The sequence below is a fragment of the Capra hircus genome, chromosome 11 (genome assembly GCF_001704415.2).
Source record: "Capra hircus breed San Clemente chromosome 11, ASM170441v1, whole genome shotgun sequence".
In the NCBI taxonomy this organism is placed as follows: Eukaryota; Metazoa; Chordata; class Mammalia; order Artiodactyla; family Bovidae; genus Capra; species Capra hircus.
The window spans coordinates 95,419,502-95,441,873 of record NC_030818.1 but is presented as its reverse complement, the minus strand read 5'-3'; the positions used below and the strand labels follow the sequence as shown (position 1 = coordinate 95,441,873).

Here is a 22,372-nt window from a genome sequence, read left to right as displayed (position 1 = left end):
TCTTTCCTATGTTCCTAGGGAAATTTTACTGTAATATTTTAAGCTTGGTTTTTATTTCTGACATAGAGAATTATTTGGATCTAAGTTATGCATATACCTGTTCCAATTTGTTGGTTTTTCATCTGAAGTCTTAAAGCTATTGTTCTTGGGTTGGGGGGACTTTGTGGGTTTTTTAATTAACTTTTTAAAAGTCGTTTTTGTTTGTTATTTTAAACATTATTTCAGAAGTCTTTGGAAAAGCCCCAAAGAGAGATTTTCTTTGCAAGTGGGTTTTCATTGTCGGATAAAGACTACTTTCCTGTTTTTTCCCCAAGTACCTTACTAAACTTCATAGCTTTCTTTTCAAAACTGTTCACCTGGACTACAGCAATAGTTATCCAACCTCTTGTTTCAATTCCCCTGAAGTTCTGTGCCAGTAACGTTCCTAACAACACATATTGTCCTGTTCTCTGATGCTTAAAATAATATTTATCACCCTGAGCTTTATCCTCACCTGATTAACATAAAGAACAGTGGCTTGAGAACTGGGAGATCTGAGTTGTAATCCTGGCTTTCCTGGTAACTAGCTGCTTGTCCTCTGACAAATGTCTTCATGTCTGCTTTTTAGCACTCTTGCCTATAAAATGAAGGCCTTGGCCCAAGATTCAATCCAGTTCTCTGGTTCTATAATTTGAATTCTTGGTTCTGAAAGACTGATTTTCCCGCCCCTGCCGCTTGGAAAATTGGTTTCCTTTATTTTGATGTACACAATATTTCCTTTCCTAGATCATTTTTACCTAGTTTTTCTTCAAGAAAATATCTGGGTCCCACTTATTTGTTGTAGAAAGTAGTTCAGAGACTTTCTGGAAAAAATTAGAAGCTATGTTAGTAGAAACACGTTTGTCGAAGAACAAGGAGTCTTAGAAATCACAGCCAGTGTTTAGATGATGACATTCCTCCTTAAGCTAATAGTACTGTAATTCCTTACCAGTGGTTAAAAATTTAAAGTGAACTGGTCTTGAGAGCAAAGCTATACTAGAAAATTCTAAACTATTGTTTCATTCACGTGTATTGAGCAACAACTGTTTTCCAGATTTTGTCCTAGGCATTAGTCAAACAAAGTAGACTTAAACATCCTTGTCTTCATGGAGCTTATATTCTAGTAGAAGAAATCAGACAATAAATAAAATACATAATTTATGTTAGAAAGTTTTAAACAGGATGAAGAAAATTCAAGAGTGTGCTAAGGAAAATTTTTTGTGTGTTTTTAGAGAGAGAATAAAGTTTCAAAGACTGATCACGGTAGGCCTTCTTGGAAAGATTACATTTGTGCAAACATGTCATATTCCTTTGTCTTATCTTTTTTTTTTTTAATCATGAAATTTTGAAACATACACACTGTTTAATGAATGCTCTTGGACTCATTACCCAGCCTTTACATTTTAAAGTGAAAGTGAAGTCACTCAGTCGTGTCTGACTCTTAGCGACCCCATGGACTGCAGCCTACCAGGCTCTTCCATCCATGGCATTTTCTAGGCAAGAGTACTGGAGTGGGTTGCCATTTCCTTCTCCAAGGAACTTCCCAACCCAGGGATCGAATCCAGGTCTCCCACATTGTAGACAGACGCTTTACCGTCTGAGCCACCAGGGAAGTCCACATTTTAAGGCCTTACTTTAATCGAGGAAGAAGAAATGAAAAAGGACAATCACTTAATGGTAAGGGCAAGATGGCAGTGACAGAGAAGAATCTCATTTTTTTTCAATGTGTCCTGCCCCCCTTTATGAATATTAAAATGGTAAATCCTTTATTTATTTTTAGAATTCATAGAAATTTAAATTTTGGAACGAAAAGCAAAGCAATAGGAAAGAACACTTCTTTTGCTTTCAAATCACACAAACTCCCCTCCTGGAGATTCTGATACAGACTCTCACCTCACTTAAGAATCACTATAAACAAAGTAGTGTAAAAGTGCAAGAAGTAAGTTATGTACAAACAAAATGAAAATTAAATACAAAACAAAATCTTTCTTTATCCATATGTTTCTGAAGTCGGTAAAGCAACTGTCTTCTCTGTTTTACAGAAGAGAAAACAGACCCTCAAAAGCTGTCAGTTTTTTCCATAAAGATGGAGCCAGAACTAAAACTCAGATCTCCTATTCTCAGCCCAGTCTTTCCCGGTAGCTCAGGTTACTTTCTATGACAAACAAGAAAGAAATAATTAGAAATTTAGATCTTGACACAAAAGTTATGGTATTTGTTTAATATATCAAGTATTGAAACCAGTAAATCAGTCAGCCCTAGCAAAATTTTATTTATTAATTATTTTTTAAAAATCGACAAGTCAGACATTTTATCTTTGATTTTAGCCAGGATATATTTGTTGTGTATGTTTATGTGTGTGATTTCTTCCTAAGAAGTGGTGCTCTCAAAAACCTCTCAAAGCACATAGAATTTATTGTTCTCTTTATATTTTTACCAAGTTGAAATGTTTTGAGATTATAAAAGGAAAGTGCAATCTAGTCATGACTGAAATTTTCCTAGTAAAGGATCTGAGTTTTATTTTTTTCCTCACTGTGGCTACTATGCTTTGTTTTCTTCTTGCAATAGAATTCCCTGTAAGACATTAGGTGGTTATTGAACTGAATTTCTTTGTGGTAAAGGGAAAAGCAACAAATCTGATTTATATATCAATTAGGGGAGCTTTTGTTGGTATTCTTTTCCCAGTTTAATCTCTGACCTGTGTGAGTTAGTAACTTTCTGTGTCTTAGAAGGGTTTTGGACTCAGTTGAAAAATCTTGTACTTAGTTATCCACAGAGACTTGTAATCAGTCTGATAGAGAAGATTGTAGACAGGAAATGTAGTAAGGTACCAAGGTCCGCAAACTTGGCTACTGCCTGTGATTCAGTACCACCTCCCCACCCTAAGTGAGTAAATAGATTTGATATGAATATGAATGTTATGAATCTCCTGGTGATATTTTGGGTGTTTATGTTCCTGTATGTGTGTTTGGAGAGTATTAAGGATATTTACATTGAGGGCTCTTTCGTTGTCCTTATTTATTTGAAATTCTTATTTTATTTGCAACGGCATGTATATATTTTGGTGATGCTGAATGCAATCTCTGTGTATACTTTTTGTATATATGTACATAGCTGTAAATATATGGTATGCAATGATACAGTATGTGTATATTATATACCCATACCCATTGTGGGCTGAATTTATTTAAGTTCTGTGAGGACATCATAGTGGCATTGTTCATGCTGCTGTATTAGGTTGTGGCTGTATCTCAATCATGAGCCTCTATTTTGAGGGGCTTGTGTTTGGGTGAAATGGGCTATTTTGGAATTGAAATTAGGATATGAAGATCTTAAGAGAAAGCTGGATATTCTTAGCTTTAAAAATCATCTGCCAGTTTTCATTTAAACTAATGATAAATTAGTGATATAAACCTGAAAAACCTAAGTATGTGAAACTGAGACACCAGCAGGTTCTTAAGCTATATTAGTCCTTTATTTTCTTGACTGTAGTTGGGTATTATTACTTAGTAACATATGTATTTATATTGAGAATCAAGGGGCAATGGAAAAAATTACTTTGATTACATTTCAAAATAAATAGGAAAATGTCCTAATAGGGAAATGTTCCTAATTGCCATTTTAATACCTACTACCACAGTTTAATTTTGGAAGAATTTTTTTTTTCACTAGTGTGTCTCATTTTATATGTCTCTATGAGGCAAAAAAGGGGGCATTAAGTAGGAGAAGGCTTTACTTAGGTGGGGTTGAATTTAATGAGGAACAGGAGGTTGATAAACCTATATATTTGCAGCAGCTGTGATTAATTAAATTCTGTCTTGGCATTTCTAGCTATAGATTTTTCTTAATTGGAATTGCATATCAAAGATGAGTCCACTCATCTGCGAAAATGCTTCCAGTGAATAAAATGCCTCCAGATGTATTTCTTTGTCTCTGTGAGACCACTGTGTTCTGCAAATTGATATATTCACACGTGAAGCAGGATTCTTAACAGTAGGTGTGTGGCATGCTATATGTAAAAGCAGGGCCTTCAAGCCTCTCCCAAGAATGACAGGTAGGGGAGGCTAAGAGGATAGTTGGTATGTGCCGCCAATATGTAAACCTATGGAAAATCACAGAGATCAGCGCTCGGCTCCTCCTGTCTTCACTGGGCATGTTCATTTGCATGGAAGAGTGTAGGAGATGTTTTAATATACACTTGAATATATTCACCACAAAAATTAAGTGGGGTTATTTTTTTTGCATGATAAAGTATAACTGCAAAAAACTGTTTACCCTATTCTTCTTCAGAAGATTAAGTCCATCTGATCCAACTTGAAATTATCTTAAAAAGTCAGGAATCAATTCTGCCATCCCCCAATATGTTACATTTGCCTCTTCACTGTAGTTTTAATATAACAGCCAAGTACTCATAACACTTCTCAATTAAAATATTACATTTTAAATAGTTACAATAGCTTTTTTATTAAACATAAAATTTGGCAGTGTACTATTTCTGAGAAAATCAGTGAAAACATTCATAGTGTCTGATGTTTTAGTAACCAAGTCATTTATTGCAACTGGAGAGTAGCAGAGCAGATGTTATGCTATTTAAAATTCATGGAACTGACTCAGCTTAACGTGGACATTGATTTGAGGAGAGCAGCAATAGAAAGTGTAGTAGATGAGGTTGACATTGTGACTGTGACCTCTGGCTCTCTGACAGTTGTCAAGCCAGTCACTTTGCAGTTAAATAAAAAATTGCTTAGAAAACCACGCCCTCTCCCCGTTCTCCTGCTGTCCTAGACATCAATACTTTATACCTGCTCACGCTGTGCCTCCAGTCTGTCACTGGATACCATGACCACTTTACCTTAAAAAAAGTTTTTTTTAAGGCAATTCATCTTACTCAAACTAGAATTTCAAACATAGTATTATACTGTGTTCCAGCTTCACTGAATTTTTGAACACAGAGATTTATTAAACATGCCTTGTGTTTAAGGAAGAATAACTGATGTGTGAATGGAAACAATCACCTTTTGAAGGGAAGGATGTCAGAATGATGCTGGAGGGACATGCCCTTAAATGAGTATAAAGACAAATGTATTAAGTGGAATTAGTTTGTTGATGCCATAGAAATATTTCCTTTGGAATTCTGTAGATAGGAATTGTTTTCTTAAGCTAAAATTGATATTTTTCACTTTATTGGTTTGGTGTAATATTGACTTTTGAGAAAAGTTCCATTTCGTATAACATTGTTCCTTAATAACTGAAGCACCATTTCTTAATTTAAAAATATTTTTGTTAATTTGTGTTTTTAAAAAATTTTTAAATTAATTATCAAACTATTCTAAGCAGTATGATTTTTTAAAAAAACATATTTGAACAAGACTTCAGAGATCTTTAGTAGTTTGAGATATAGTAATTCTGCACTCCAGATTCACTTAATCATCAAGGTTGAATTTGGTCATATTACAAACTATAAATTGGGAATATTTTCCTATTTTGGTGGTTAATTCCTGTCTATATCCTAAGACAATCATCTTTTTAGATGTAGTATTGTTTATTGAGATGTTGGTAATTTCAGGGTTCAAATTTTATTTTACTTTTCTGATAGGCTTATGAAATAGTTAATAGCCTAAGGGTTTATGTCACTTTTCGGAATGAGATGGTAAATTATAGCTAGCCTTCCTTTAGGCGTGCAGTAAACATTTGAAATTTTGTGTTATATCACTAATATTCTTTTCTCTTTTGACACTGTCGTGAATGTCCACTTATCTGTGATTGAAAATTAAGATTTGTAAACATTACGATTTGACCCCTAAGTCTTCTCAAACATCAAATCAGTAAGATCAACCATTGTAAAATACAAAATGGTCATATATGTTAACCCAAAGTAATCATTTCCAAACCATATCAAAATAAACACTCTAAATACAAAAATCTTATTCCTACACTTCTTTGCATGTTACTCTTTTCTAGATTATGTGTTGTGATGCATCAAAAATCTGCAGGAAAAATTGCTTAAAATGTTTTAGGGCAATAATTTTTATTCCTGTTTCTTGCAGAATGAGGTGTTTTGTTTTTTTTTTTTTAAGAAAAAACTCTTATTTACCTTTTATTTAAAAGAACTCAATGGTTCGGTAAAATATCTTAGGATTTTGTGTTTGTGGCTTTTTATAGTTATGTGGTTACATTCCTTTTGTCCCATAGATCATATGGCTAGTTCTCCAGCTGATTTTTATTTATTGTTTTTAATAAACCTTGCCACTCAACAATCAGATATATTTTGGAGGCTTCTTCCTGTCAAAGTAGAAAGGTTTTAGGTAATAAGAAAGGCAGATGCAATGTCCTACATTTTCATAGTAGAGCTTACAAGTGAAAGGATTTATTCAAATAGCTTATCTTCACTGTGTAGCACCAGTAAAAGTAGTGGTTTCATTAATCATTGAATGTGATGAAGCAGTTTTAAGTCATTTCCTACTTAGCTCTAAAGAATTTTGTCATTTCAGGCCAAAATGACATTATTTTCTCCAAGTAGTTTTCCATTGTAAGGTTGAATATCTTTTTATTTATATCATCACTAAGGGTTAAGATAATCAAATAGGAATTAAAATAAGTTATACTTGATCTATTTTCCCTGAAAATAATGGTGAACCTATTGTCTATATTATGGATATTAGGCAGAAATGCACTTGTTTCGATCATAGAAGAAATTACATTTGGAAAATATAATTATTTGATTTTCTAGTGGTGTGAAATACTTTTTAAAAATTGTGCTTGTCTGTAACTGAAATGTTATAGAATTGTAACACTATAAGGATTCTAGAGTTATATTTATTAGCTCTCTTTGAGAGACTGAAGCACAATAATTTTCACGTAACCGTACTTAAACCAAGTGCTGCTAATCTGTTGTGCAAATGATGAAACTATTTGGTTGCCTATCTAGCTATTCACAAATCACTGTAATCCTTGAAATGTAGTCTTGTTGCTCATCTATATTAAATTTTGGGTATTGTGGGTTAATACTTTAGAACAAAATCCATCAGCTCAGCTCGGTGAGCCCAACTAACCATTTGGATTCACTAGTTTTATATGTGTTCTCAATAGAATTAAATTTGAAGGGGCTATTTACTATCAGTGACTAAAGGGGAAAATTATATTGTCAATATCATTTGACTTGAACAATTGTGGTATTGTAAAAGTCTTACCTGTTGTATTTCTAAATTGCTTAAGCCATACATACTCTTAAGGATTTTTTTATTGTGTTCCTTTTCAGCAGCCTTTTTCTGCTATGTCTGTTATGGTTAATATGTCATAGATTTTAGAAATTAAGAAGTTACCAAAACAGTTTATTTTCCTGATCATCACTTTTGACTCTTGTGTGATATGTGATTTGTCATAAAGGATAGCAAGCCTTCTACTACTTCACTAAATGAATTTCAGAGTAAACACTGTGATTCTGCAGAGGATTCAGTAGGCCCTTGAGTTTCCAATGTTTTCTTCTGTTACATGGTGCCTACCACCTTGAGGGCACTTAAGTACTAGAGGATGAAGAGTTAAACATTGTTTTGATGTTTATTGAATAACAGGATTACAGAAGATTTGATTTTTGTTGTCAGTGTATTGAAGACATTTTTGCATTGATAAATGTTCTCTCTAGGAATGTGATTACATTCATCAGGTGTGAACTCTTGTAAATGAATTTTGTATCTTGAATTCACATATATATTAAGTGTATCATCGATATAAAAATAAACATTAAAATTATTTGCTTAAAGTTTTTGTTACTTCTTCAGAATTGCTGACAACATAAGTGGTAAACTGGACAAGGTTTGCTTCTTTCAGATAATTCTTCAGACACTTGAAAAATTTGAGGTTTAGGATTCGTTGGTATTGTTGCAGTCTGTAAATTTCTTCTGAGTCCTAGTCTTGGTTTTTTCCCTGCCCAGCTCCTCGTGGTCAGAACTGGTAAATGCTGAGGGCGGGATTGTTTCAGGGGATTGAGGTGAAGCTGCTGGCGCTCTGGCTGGAGTTGGGTTTGGGCAGAAACACATAGAACTTCAGTGTGGAATGTCTGCCTCAGTTGGCGTTGAGTCTGGAGACCCGATGTAGGCTACCAGTTTGTACTATAACTTTGTACAAGGCAGTTTTACTGTCTGGACTTCCTTCATCTGTCCAAAGTTGGAGGCCCATTCGTGACTAGTGAAATGAACGCAGTAGTGTGCTGACACTAGTGTGGTTTTTCTAATGATTGAGTGTGCTAAATAACAATGGTAAAAGAGCCTCTTGATGACAGTGAAAGAGGAGAGTGAAAAAGTTGGCTTAAAGCTCAACATTCAGAAAACTAAGATCATGGCATCTGGTCATGCCACTTCATGGCAAATAGATGGGGAAACAGTGGCTGACTTTATTTTTCTGGGCTCCAAAATCACTGCAGATGGTGACTGCAGCCATGAAATTAAAAGACACTTACTCCTTGGAAGGAAAGTTATGACCAACCTAGACAGCATATTAAAAAGCAGAGACATTACTTTGCCAACAAAGGTCCATCTAGTCAAGGCTATGGTTTTTCCAGTGGTCAGGTATGGACGTGAGAGTTGGACTATAAAGAAAGCTGAGTGCAGAATTGATGCTTTTGAACTGTGGTGTTGGAGAAGACTCTTCAGAGTCCCTTGGACTGCAAGGAGATCCAACCAGTCCTTTGTAAAAGAGATCAGTCCTGGGTGTTGATTGAAGGGACTAATGTTGAAGCTGAAACTCCAATACTTTGGCCACCTGATGCAGAGAGCTGTCTCATTTGAAAAGACCCTGATGCTGGGAAAGATTGAGGGCAGGAGGAGAAGGGGACGGCAGAGGGTGAGAGGTTGGATGGCATCACCGACTCAATGGACATGGGTTTGGGTAAACTCCGGGCGTTGGTGATGGGACAGGGAGGCCTGGCATGCTGCGGTTCATGGGGTCGCAAAGAGTCGGATACGACTGAGCGACTGAACTGACTGAAGATTCTGAAAACTTTTCTTTCAATGACTTGGATTGCAATATAAAATGTGTAGCCTACAGTAGATCACAGGCACAAAACACAAGTGACAAAGCGCGAGTTCCCAACACTGATGTATGGAGCCACAAGCTCCCGAGTGAGGAAGGTGACAGGGACATGCAGGGTGCAGACTGGGGTGCAGACAGGAAATGAAACTCTGGGTCGGCCCAACGCAGGCACGGCCTGAGGTTTCTATGAAACAAGTTGGCACCACCGCAGCCATCGGTTCTTTCTCTTTTGCCACCAGGCTCCTACCACTCCCCCTGCTCCGCACCGTCCCCTATTTTGGAAACAAAAGGCAAAGAAAGGCTTCTGGTACCCACTGTTCCTACGCGGGTCTGGCCGCTTGCTGACGTGGCCGGCCGGCCTCAGGGAGCGGCCAGCCCCGCGCCTGTGCCCGCGCCCTCCAGCGGTTCCGGTCCAACCGCCTTCCCGAAGCTGGCGGAGGCCACGCTCAGGCGCATGCGCGCGGTGGGCCGGCCCCGCGCGCAGCCACTTCCGGCGCGCTGGTGGAAGTGCGGTTCCGGGTCGCTGCTCTGCTCGCCGGCCGGCTGTGGGGGCTGGTGACGCGGGCCGGCGCTCACGAGAGGCCCCGGAGGCGGGGCTCTGCCGGCTGCCCAGAGAGCGGCAGGTGGGCGGGGGTGGGGGCCGGAGATGGGAGCAGGCCTCTGTTTCCCTCGGTGGCCTCCGTGTGCCCCCAAAGCGGCGCCGACTGGGTTGCCCAAGACCCAAGTTGTGGGGGTGGGGGGGCAGTGCCAGGGTGCCGGACAGAGCGAGGGTGGGGGCAGAGGCGGGCTCTTCGGCCTGGGAATCTGGAACCTGGGGTCCCGGAACTGCCCCCCGCCACCTGCGCGACCTTAGACAAGTCACTCTTCCTTTCTGGGTCTTAGTTCCCTGCTGTCAAGTGGGAGAGACATTGGGTTCCTCCTGGCTTTGACAGTCCACTTACGGGTGGGTCTGGGAGGAGCCTGAGTGAGTGGGATCCAAACTGCCGTGGCAGGTGTCTGGCCCCCCGAGCATTTGGCAGCCGTCTTCCAACTTTGCCGTCCTTTTAATCAGCGATTTTCTGAATGTGAGTCAAGGCTCTGGGGTTCTGGCCAGGTAAACAGTGTGTGACTGTCAGAATCAACTGAAATAAATACTGGCCCTGGGAAAACCTTAATCTCATTGAAGTTGTTGTGCTCACGGCTCCCAAGGCGAAATGAGTTTACCCGCTTACTACAATGAGAGATTCTGTTCTTTGTGCCTTTAAGTGAAACTCTTAGGCAAATCACAAATGCAAAAACCAGAGTGAGAGAGTACGTAGACCACTGAGGATTATGGTAATAACAGGTTTTCTCTCCCCCCACCCCCCGCCTTGATCCTTTCTCCCTCTTCTTCCACTCTGCCCCTCCCCCCAACATTTTGACCTTACACTTGAGAGGAAATATCCAATGCATTTTATCTTTGTCTTCATGCAGGACAGAAAGCTTTGACCTCCAAGCTGTTTTAAATCTAATAGATAAGCCAGGTGAGTAGGTGGTTTACGGACATTGACAGTAAACTTTTGAAGAATTGTACAGACTTAAATGGATGCTCACAAGTGGTAAGCAGTCATTTGTAGCTCTTAGAGCTTCATCATTAGAGGTCTTAGAGTAGAGCTTGGATATCCGCCAGAAAACATAAGGTTGGAACCAGAATGTTAATGTTTCATGCATAATAGGAGGAAAAGATGTTTGAATCTGGTGTGTAGTATCATAGAAAACATCGTACAAAAAAGAAACTAACGAGGTAATTTTAATCACTCTTTAAGAAAACCACACAACGTTTCCAGGAAACGTTTAAGGATGTTTCCTGATACAGTGTAGTTGGCTGGCTTTCCTATATTTTTTTTAGAAAAAAGTTGTCAACATTTTCTAGTGAACAGCTGATTCCACACCATCTTGGAACATCAGAACATTACATCTTTTCCCTGTGTTGAGTTACATGTTTTTGTCTAAACTGTAGTCATAGTTAATAGGGGAAGAATTCAAAAACATTATGTTAATGTTTCCCCTGGGAAATTTTACTTAATGTGTTGTATGCCACAGCCAATGTGATGTAATTTAAAAAAAGAGTAAGGACTTGTGGGTTCCTGGGTTCCAAAGCACTGCACTTTAGCCACACAGTCTTTGGCATATTACTTCACCTCCCTAAAACTGGATTTTCTTATCTGTATATGCGCCTGTCACACCTGAGTGCTTTGTAAATGTTTAGTAATTGTGTCCTAGTAAGTGTGCATGTAAAATTGTGAAACTTAATTTTGAAACCTAAGCTTAACAAAGCAACCCAGATAAGAAATTTCTCTGATGTTTAATTTAGAGCTCTCTTTCATCTGATTTATAGATACTCCTGTGCCACAAGCCTTTGGCCCACATTTCAGTGGGAATGCAGCTAGTTTGGATAACTGGACCTTTTTAGGCATCTGTCTCGGAATTCCTGGTTGCTGGCCTAACGATTGTTGTAGCGGTTCAAGCACTGGTCATAAGTACAGGATAGCCACACAGCAAAATGTTTGCAAAACTGAAGAAGAAAATTGCAGAAGAGACTGCTGTCGCTCAGAGGCCAGGAGGTGCTACTAGGATCCCACGATCAGTGAGCAAAGAGTCCGTTGCCTCTATGGGAGCTGACTCAGGAGATGACTTTGTAAGTACCTTTTGTAGTTCTTAATATTTGGTACAGCCTCATTATATTTAAAAAATAGTATTTCACGAAATCATTCCGGTAAGTATTTTCTTTTAAAATTGCAAAGATGATTTGTAGTTTATATCTGATTCTTCTTACTCTGAGGTGCTTTTCTATTTTTTTTTCGCGGGTCTCTTTCCATGTTCTCTACTTTCTCCTCTTGTACTCTTTTTTCCATCTATATAAAGCCTTGTGCATCATCTTTTGTATTTTGTTTCTCAGAGTACTTGGCCTGTTGTCTCTGCACATATATATATACTTTAAGTCATTGTTACTTAATGAAGTCTGTGCATTTGGCATGGAATTAGCCAGGGAATTACCACTGTTTTTATGGGAAAATTGATGAAAAGATGGCACCGATGGCTGCACATTGTCCCTTATTTGTTAAGTACCTTTGTAGTTGGAAAGATTTGAGAATGCTGTGTTAAGTAAGTATCATGCCTTAGGATTAAAATTGTGTCTGTGGCATATGACAGGATCTTCTTAAAGTCAGATAAGTTAAAACAAGTTATTTATAATGCTTGATATATGTAAAAGAATGTATATGATGTAAATATATTATATAAGGCATAAAAATAAAATGGATGGTTTGTAAGTCTGTCGCTTAGGCAGAGAACTAGATTTTTATCAGCACTGTGTGCTCCTCCTTCCTGGTTCCCTTCCCTTGCCTCCCCTTCAGATAACCCGTCCTACAGTTTGTGTATGTCGTTCCGTTGCTTTTTAAAGTATCCGGCCAGATACATGTATATTCATAAACAACCTGTTGCTTATTTTCAGACTTTATAAGAACAATGCACTGCACATGGTTCATTTAGTTTTACTGCTGTGTGACACTCTGGCCTTTGTCTCTGTCTTCTACTGGTGATAGATACTTGAGTTGTTTCCATGGTCAGATGAGTCGACCTCCTCTCTTATGCTACCTGTTCAGGTCAGATTACATGGCAGAAGCTATTAGGTTATTGGGGTGGAACAGTAGATTACCAGATCTAAATTATCATTGGCTCCTGTATTCAACAGGAAACATAAATGCACATTTGAGCACCAGGCTGAAGGATGTAGTTTTAATGCTGAGTTCTCTGGCAGAGGTACTTGCCTTGGCATCATGCTGACTCTCTAAATGAAGTCTCTCATCTCAAATGTATTCCAGGTATAGAGATTGGCTTGAATCCAGGAAATACTTTGCTGTGTGACTTCTGAAGTTATCTATTTCAGTTTATTCAGATTCTGATTCTGATCCTCACTCCCTGTCTCCAGACCCTTGATTTCCATTACATATCTCTCTCCAGGCACCTTTCCTCTGGTATTTCAAGTCCTGAGTTCATTAACTCTCTTTCCACCTGCGTACCTTTGTCCCCCAGGTCACCAGCAAGAAAGCTTGGCAACATTGTAGACTCTTCTTCACTTCTTGGTGTCTCTTCTGTCAGCAAGTATTTTGGTTTCCATCTCCTGTCTCAAACTTACCCTTTGTACTCCACTTACTGGTAGTCCATTTGTTGTTTAATTGCTGAGCCGTGCCTGACTCTTTGCAGTCCCATGGACTGTAGCCCATCAGGCTCCTCTCTCCGTGGGATTTCCCAGTCAAGAATACAGGAGTGGGTTGCCATTTCCTTCTCCAGGAGATCTTCCTGACTCAGGGATCAAACCTGTATTTTCTGCATTGGCAGGTGGATTCTTTACAGCTGAGCCACCAAGGAAGTTTTACTTTCTTTTTATTTTAAGCCGTCTTTCTTAATTGGACAAATGTGGTAGGCTATCTGGGTTCCCTGCCTCTATTAACTCCCCAAAACAGATCTGTTCATGTCTCTCCAATGCTTAAAACTTCTCTGTAGCTTCCCATCATCTTCGGGATGAAGTGCAAAGTCATTGTTACATATAATGGTTAACCCCTGTGGTCGTGATACAGCTCACCCATCCATCTTATCTCACTCTACTTTTCTACACCCTGTGCTCCCTCCATACTGAACTTACTGTACTTTATGGAACAGACAACTTCCCATCTTGCCTACAAATGTTCACATATGCTGTCTCCTCTCTGGAATTTCTCCTATCCCCTCTTCTCACTCCTGCATTTTTCTGGCAGATTTTGTTCATCCTTCAAGACTTGGCTCACATGTTGCTTCCAGGAAGCCCTCTTGACCTGACCTGCCCCCTCACCCCCTCTAACCTTCATCCCTCCTGGCTGAATCTGGTCTCTTGACCCTTTCATCCTCTGTAATAGCACCTATTACACTGCATTGTTCTGATGATCTGCTTCTTTGTCTCTTCCACTAAACTGGGAGCTTCTTGAGAGGCAATAAAGTAGCGGTTGGGAGCCCAGGTCAGGTTAGGGAGGCAGACCTGGGTTTGATGGCTCTCCTGTTATTGTGTGACCTTGGGCGAGTCTTTTTCACTTTCCTATGCCTTAGTTTCCTCATCTATAAAATAAGAACAATACCCATCTTTATTAAAGTAAGTGTGTTGCAGAGTCGTGGGGGGAGGGTTCTCCCCTAAGTTCAGTTATTCATTAGAAGAGCTGACAGGACTCAGCATATAGTTTTATTCACTGCTATCATTTATCACAGTGAAAACATTTATAACAAAGCATAATTAGCAAAGGGAAAATGTGCATGGGCAGAATCTGGAGGGACGCAGGCACAGGCTTCCAGGAGTCCTTTCCAGGGGGGTTGCCTGGGACACACTTACTTCCCTCAGCAAGGAACTGTGACAGGACAGGATAAGATGTTGTCTATCAGGGAAGCTCAGTAGAGACTCAGTGCTCAGGAATTTTACTGGAGGCTAGTCATATAGGCACCTTCTGCCTAGCATTTACCACAATTCCAGACTTCTAGAAGGAGGACACGTGAGAGGGTTAATAGCCTCAGTAGGGAGGCCAGAGGTCCCCAAGTGGCAGGAGGAAATAAACTACAAGTGGCAAACTTTTTTTTCTGTTTTCTTTTCTCTTCTAATCCTGTATCATCATGGCGACAGCTGGTTCTGCCTGAACTTAACTTTATCTCACACCTTGAGCTAACCATGCTTTTTTTCTCATGGAAATGTCTTTCCTAAGCCATGTTAATGAATTTTGTATTTGCTTGGAAATCTGCCTTTGTTCAAGATTCATGTCAATTGGTTTATGGGGGGTGGGGGTGACTCACCTGTGCCAGTGCTATCTCAAAATGCATGTTGGAGTGAGGGGGTGAGGGGCCCTGGTGCAACTCTGCAGCTTGCTAACAGATATATAACTTCATGCTGAAAACTAACATGGGGGCACTCTTTCTGTTCCCTTCTGATGTCTACGTCAGAAGCTTTCTCTATCTCTTTTTATACTTTAATAAAACTTTGCTGCACAAAAGCTCTGAGTGATCAAGCCTCGTCTCTGGTCCCAGATCAAATTCATCTCCTCTGGAGGCCATAAATCCCAGTGTTGTTCACGGCTCGTAGCAGCAACCTTTCACATGTTAGGCATAAATCACATTTTTTGCACAATTGGTTTAGGTACCATGAGCCATTCTTATCAGGAATGGTGGGAACCCTTGCAAAATCTAAGTTCCCATGGGCTAGCCAGGGGCTCCCCTTACAAGCTGGCTTTGCCAAGGATAGCAGTCTCGGGCCTACGGCATGAACTCTTCTGCATAGTGTATAAAACACTTAGTAGTGCCTGGCTCTTAAGCACTTAGTAATTAGTAGCTGCTGCAAGTGCTGCTGTTTTAGACAGGGACTGCTTTTCATCACTATTCGCAGTGCTGAAAACAATACTAAGAATAGGTGTCTCAGTACCAATAATAATTTCTACTACTGTGTATTAAAGCTAATTATGTGCCAGGCTCTGTTTTAGGCCTGACAGGTTTTGATTTGTTTACCTCCTCATTACAGCTCTGTGATGCCGATTATGTCTGTTAACCACATTTTACATGTGAAGAACCCAGTCCACAGAGAAGTTGACCAACTGGTCCAAGTTCTTATAGATTATAAGTGGTGATGATGTGACTTCAGCCTGGGCCTGCCACCTCCTGAAAGCCCCTTTAACCCTTCCTGTGACTGGGTCTCCATAAATGTTGGATGAGCAAATGGGTAGATGGATAAATAAATATTTTAAATGAATTTTTGAACCACTCATTTTGGCAATAAATGGGGAAGACTGAGGACTGGATATTAGATACTATTATTTTTAATTTTTTTAGGTATAATGTATTGTGGCTATAAAGGAAAATGTTCTTATGTTTTATAAGTGTTTGTCAAAAGTGATTTAAAGTACTATATATAAATTTGATGAAGCAAATATGGGAAAAATCAGCAGTTGTTAAAAGTAGAGAATGTTAAGTAAACCACTCTCCCTATTCTTCTGTATTTTTAAAATTTCTTAATCAAATGTAGGAAGATAAAGTGATTTACTTATTAGCAGTAGTAAACATTGCCCAAAGTAATAATAGTACCCATATGTTTTAATAATCTAGATTATTGGGAAAATTTGATGTCTCATTAATGTAATAATTAACTGAATATATATTATCTGCTAAAGGTTTTGACTCATTTTAGAACCATAGATTGATATCCCTTTGTTTTATAGATGAAGATACTGAAACTTTATCAATGTCAGTGATAGATTCTTTTTTAAAATATTTATTCATTTATGGCTGCATTGATTCTTAGTTGTCTGATGCAGGATCTTTGTTGCGGTGTTTGGGATCTTTCATTTTGTCACACAGGCTTAGTTGCCCTGGGGCATGTGGAATCTTAGTTCCTGGACCAGGGATCAAACCCACATCCTCTGCATTGGAAGGCGGATTCTCAGCCACTGGACCACCAGTAAAGTCCCAGTACCAGACCATCCAGCCTTCAATCCCTTGCTAAAGAACCTTCCTCCCTTTACCCCAGGATTTTACCTTTGGGAAAATAAAGTGATTTACTTTTTTATCTGAAAATATATTTTTTGTATTACATACTTGGTACAATGTGATCATGGGCTTCCCTGGTAGCTCAGCTGGTAAAGAATCTGCCCACAGTGCAAGAGACCCCAGTTCAATTCCTGGGTCGGGAAGATAATGGATTTGTTCCCACCGGGTATTCCAATACCATGTACACACACAGACACAGTTTCTCTGTCTTGCATCTTGTATCTCCTCACTTTATAGATGGAAAGACTGTTGCTGCTTCTTTATAGGTAGAGAAGCTTTTAGGTGATTCCTTAAAGGGTAACCAAACCTGAAATAAGAGCTGTCTCTTTCTGGTTATGTGGTCTCACGCTGCTGAAAATCCATATATGAATACAGTGTCTCTGTCTCAACAGGCTTCTGACGGAAGCAGCTCCAGAGAAGATCTTTCATCCCAGCTTTTGAGAAGGAATGAACAGATACGGAAACTAGAGGCCAGACTTTCTGGTATGTCCAGGAACTTATAAGAAGCAACCAAGGGAAAATTGCCTTGCACCTGACCCTCTCTCCCTATTTAAAAGCCACATGGCATAACCTTACAGTTATTCTGACATATTTTGATCTTCTTAGTCAAAAAGGAGCAACTTGTACCCTCCTTATTCCCTTCTTTTGTTAGTGTATTGAATAGTGTAAATCCAAAACTGAAGTTTTAAAGTTAAAATAACTTACGTTTTTCTGCTCCTGAGATTTCTAGCTGTGGATATAAATGTATTAAAAATTGTATGTAGATTTAGCCCCCTTTCTCCCATTGGCCGAGCTTGCTTCAGGCGGAAAGGGCTAAAGATAGCATTTTCATGGGTTGGTCTATAGATACTCGATTCTTCAGCACCTGACACAGTTTGGTGCTACATTGCCACTTGCTCAGACGCATATCACCTGTGTAATATCATTCTGGGTCTTTGGGCTACTTTTTAGCGGTATTTCAAACTTCAGCGCCTTTATAGAAGCTGTAACTCTCATTATGTCTTTTGTGTGCAGTTTACAGTTTACACAACTCCCATTATATTCTTTGCCTGAGCAGGGCATGTCTGTAATAGAGTTGTGAGTTCTTATTTTGGTTTCTGCCAGTGGATACATTTTGAAAGCTTCAGCCTGTGAAGTGGTCAGTGGTTTCTGTTTGTTTTTGTCTCTTGGCCTTATGCCCATTTTACTGGAAAGAAAGCAACAGACTACAGAATTCGCCAAGTTGTATGTGAGGTATTTGTGTGTGTGTAGTTATCAAGGCCCGTAGTGTAACTCACAGCTGCTAAACAGCCCATTATCTCATTTTGTTCTCACTCTAGCCTAACAAGACTTAGTGAGATTAAGGTCACACAAGTAGTAGGTGATAGAGCTGGAATCCAAACACAGATTTGCTTGATGCTAGAGTCCCTGCTTTTCACTACAGTCTGCTTGAAACTCAAGTGTTATTATCCTGTGACCTCTGCCTGTAAGCAGTATCAGTAACAGAGGTGAAATAACTTTACACTTGTTCAATGTTGGGGAGGAAGCTGTAAGGTAATATGCATCTTCCCTAAATTGTTTGGGCTTGACTGATGTTAGAGAAGGGACAGGCAAGAAGACTGACATTAATTAAGTGCAATTACGTCCTAGGCTCAGTATGAATAAGAAGAACAACCACAGTAGCAGCTACCCTTTATTGGGCATTGTGTCCCACTTGCCTAAAGCACTTAGTTTATTATCTAATTAAGGCAATAGAACATTCCATTTATTATCTAATACATCCTTTCTGGTAGATACAGTTAATACCATAATTTCATAAATGAAGAAACTAATACTTAGGATCAGTCATTTGCTTAAGGTCTCTCAGCTAAGGACTGACTCAGTTGGGATTTGAACTAGAGCCTGCCTACTTTTCCGCTATACCATACTATCTTCTTTGGCTACCCAGGTAATTAATTCTGACTTTCACCTTTAGTATGGCATAGGCCACTCAGTTCTGTGGCTGACTTTATTCTGGAGAGTTCAGTGCTTTTATTGCAGAGGCACTGCTGTGGTAAGGTTTTTGCTGTTGTCCTGACCACTGTCACTCAGTTGTGTGGACTGTAAGTGAGCTGTTCAGTGAATTCCCTTTGATCTGTCCTACTGCCAAGAGTGGGAAGGTCGGTGTAAACTGAGATTTGAATTTCAGTAATGAGATAATAGTGGTTTTTGTGGCAGGGCATCTGTGATGACCAGACCAGGCCCAGTTCTTGTTTTTTCTCCAGGCTAAACAAATCTGCCTGATTGTAGTTAACATTTACACTGTGGGTAGTTTGTACTATACTTGTTTGCCTGTGTTGTTCATTGTTAATGGGAGGCTGTCTGCCCAGCTTTCCTTAACAGGAATGGTTTTCAGGTTGAGAAAATCATCATCATTTTCATTCATTTTTTTTTGTTTGTTTTGTTTAATTAACTTCCTTTCCTGATGTTTGTCCATGCCTGGTATGTGCGTCACACTCCTCACCCAAGACTATGCTGAACAGGTCCGCACCTTGCAGAAGATAAAAGAGAAGCTTGAAATTGCCTTAGAAAAACACCAGGATTGTACGTATTTTTTTTCCTGCTTTTTTCAATCTTTCCAGGGTTTAATTTTTTGAAACAAAACAGTAGTGTATGGTTAACTTTGCCTTTCATCATAGCTCAAGTCTTTATTATATGAGTAGAAATGGCAACCCACTCCAGTGTTCTTGCCTGGAGAATCCCAGGGATGGGGGAGCCTGGTGGGCTACCGTCTCTGGGGTCGCACAGAGTCGGACACTACTGAAGCGACTTAGCAGCAGCAGCAGCAGCAGCAGCACACTTCTTAATTGAGTTGATATAACATTTATCTGATAGCTATAAGCATATAATTCATACTTATGTTGTCTTATGGGCATGTTTCTTAGGAGAAGGATATTATGTGTATCATCCAGTTAACTGGTTTGTGGGCTGCCCTTAGATTTTAGGAAAATCTAGTGCCTGTCCATGGGCCTAGATTAAGAAACTTTGGTTCTAGCCATAGCTTCGTATCTGCTATGTTCAATAACTGGGGGAAATCTCTGTCATCACTCCTCCAACAGTGGACATACATTTTGTTTAGTTTACCCTAAGTTATATGTTTTCCTTTGGGTTCAATCCAAGAAAGATGCTAGTAGAAGTAGAAAGTTATTTTTTATGGGTATAATATGTGCTAAAAAAAATAATTTTTTAAGGAAAATAAAGTGAAAGAAAGGTTTGTTTTGCTTTGTTCTGACTTTTGTTTAAATTCTATTAAATAGTAGTAGCCATCACTTAGCAATAGCACTGGTGTTTTCTGGCAGGCTGCCTGACTCAGTGTTCTATCACTGTATCATTTTAAAAGTACCCTTTGACATCTTCCTAAATGTGTATACTTGACTATAACAACAGCAACCAATAGGAAACAAGCTAAAACAGAACTGAGGTCTATTACTAAGGCCGAAAGCTTCTGGGAAAGTCAAGATGGGTCAGGTTTTTCCCAGTCTCATAATCCACTTTTGTGACCGTGGCCTTTTTTGTTAGGTGTTACAATCACATGGGCTGTTTGTCACGCTGTTTCTGAAATATCTCCATATCTCAAAGAGAGCCTCTTTATTAACAGCTTCCATGAGGAAATTCCAAGAGCAGAATGAGACGTTCCAGGCCAACAGAGCCAGGATGGCAGAAGGGCTGGCTTTGGCGTTGGCCAGAAAGGACCAGGTATTTTACGTGTGGCACTGCCCAGACTGGGGGGAAAGTCTCACTTGGCGACGTGCTTTCAAAACTCATGCCATAAACCTGGTAGGAAATATGTACAATCTAGGAGAAAAGGATTGTGCTTTGTAAGTTCTTTGAAAGTTCATTTGGCTGTAGGGTGGGAAATTATCCAGAAACTTTATAGTTCTGATCGTAGAATGTGTCCATATGTGAGTATCCTTTTCCAACTGTGTAGCTGTGTAAAATAGAGAAGGAAAAGAAGTAGTATGTCCATAATCTGGTGATGAGCTCCCCCCAAGATGAGGGAAAAAAGAATCTCTGCCCTCCAAAAACCTGTCTGAAAGCCTGTCCCAAAGCACTTACCTTGATATAGTGGAGAAGGTGCTATTAAGCTAGTGATCATCCATGATGTACATAGTTCTTACAACGTTTGTCCCAAGTTTCTTCTTCCCCAGCCAGCTAGACTGAGAGGAATTTCTGTAACCTCAATAGAACCATCCATTGAAAGATGCTGAATAAATGACAGTAGAAAAGGAAAATAATACTATTACTGGTTATTACAGTAATTATAAAGTTTATTTTGTTCAGTGGCATTTTAAATTTAGGATAAACATCAAATATTGTAATGATTGTGGAGAAGGAAATGGCAACCCACTCCTGTATTCTTGCCTGGAGAATCCCAGGGACAGGGAAGCCTGGTGGGCTGCCATCTATGGGGTCGCACAGAGTCAGACACAACTGAAGCGACTTAGCATGCTTGCATTATAATGATAACGCTTGTTTTACAGTGTGTATTAGTCATCTCAGACATTAACCAGCTAGGAAAAAACATCATTCACCAATATTTAGTGAATAACTGTGGTGTGAATGTAAATGAAGAAATAATCTAGCATTGGTGGACTTGATTGTAGGCAATTAGGATATAGCCTTTTGTCCCAATGGTTATTTTTTACCCTCTTCTGTGATTGGTGAATAAGAGGCATAATCCTTTCTTCTTTAACTTTTATCAGATGGCATGAAGGATATTGGTAAAAATTAAAATGAGAAGGAAAATAATGATCAGGGACTCCTGAAGACCACCCTGTTCACCTCTTTCTCAGTAAATTAATTTTTAAGTATCAACTGCAGAGTTACCAACTCAGCTACTCCCTGCCACCCACTCCTAAGAAATAATAACAGTACTCAGAGATAGAGACTCAGAAAGAAGGTGAAAGCTGCATCAGAAGAGCTATATAGCTTTATGTGCTCTGCTTTGTAAAAGTTTTCTGGCTTATATTTGTGCTCTAGAATTTTATATAAAATTCATTTTCTTCTCCTTTTAGGACTCTTAGCTTTCTTACTGTTAAGCCAACATCGTGTTTTTTTTAATGTGCTATTTTGTTTGATTGATATGTTGCTTTGGGAGAGGTGGGAGGGTTATTTTGTTTTCTGAATATCTTGATTTTATTGATACTCTTGCCTGGAAACTGTACTTCTTTATTGTTTTGTTTTAGGAATGGTCAGAAAAAGTGGATCAGCTTGAAAAGGTTAGTTCATCTTATTTTTGTCTCCTTGTGAATATTGGCCTCTTCTCTGGGGCTTGGAAAATGCTTTCTCCAGTACCTAGTACACTGGTACCACTTCTTGGCAGCAGGGTGCCAGGTGATTAGACACTGACTTGGAAAGCTCTTGTCTTCGTTTATAGTTGTGATCTGTTGTTTGCCCCTCTTGGTGTACTCTCTACCCATCTCCTGCCTTTCTCTGTGTGTCTGAAGGCCCATAGGGACTGCATCAGCAGGGCTCCGTTGCCCTCTGGCTTGTAATTGAGGGCGCCAGTGGGGAACACCAAAAGAACTGGGTGGAAGAGTGTGATCAGAAGTTTATTCCCCCAGCCATCTCCACGTGAGGTCCCTTCTATTTGATTGCATCCCATGGCCAAAGGTCACAGCTTCAGTTTTACCTGTGGTTCACCCTCAGCTATATAGTTTCTCTTTCTGTGTTTCTTGTCTCTTTCTTGTGTTTCTTCTTTATGCCTTTGCCCCCTTTATGCCCAATGCTACTAGCACAT

General features: G+C 39.4%; 1 protein-coding gene across 4 annotated transcripts in view; it reads left to right on the top strand.

Annotated features, from left to right (window-relative positions):
* GOLGA1 (golgin A1) overlaps positions 9,543 to 22,372 on the top strand; it is a 47,755-nt gene continuing 34,925 nt past the window's right edge. For 3 of the 4 annotated variants that reach the window (XM_018055759.1, XM_018055760.1, XM_018055758.1), the window contains exons 1-7: positions 9,543 to 9,668; positions 10,498 to 10,547; positions 11,402 to 11,701; positions 17,007 to 17,097; positions 19,102 to 19,176; positions 20,231 to 20,328; positions 21,819 to 21,851. In XM_018055759.1, the coding sequence (XP_017911248.1) occupies positions 11,567 to 11,701; positions 17,007 to 17,097; positions 19,102 to 19,176; positions 20,231 to 20,328; positions 21,819 to 21,851 (432 nt within the window). In that variant the 5' untranslated portion in view covers positions 9,543 to 9,668; positions 10,498 to 10,547; positions 11,402 to 11,566. Of the gene's footprint in view, positions 9,669 to 9,855; positions 10,110 to 10,497; positions 10,548 to 11,401; positions 11,702 to 17,006; positions 17,098 to 19,101; positions 19,177 to 20,230; positions 20,329 to 21,818; positions 21,852 to 22,372 lie in introns of those variants that run through there. The other variant, XM_005687130.3, reaches the window with a different exon arrangement.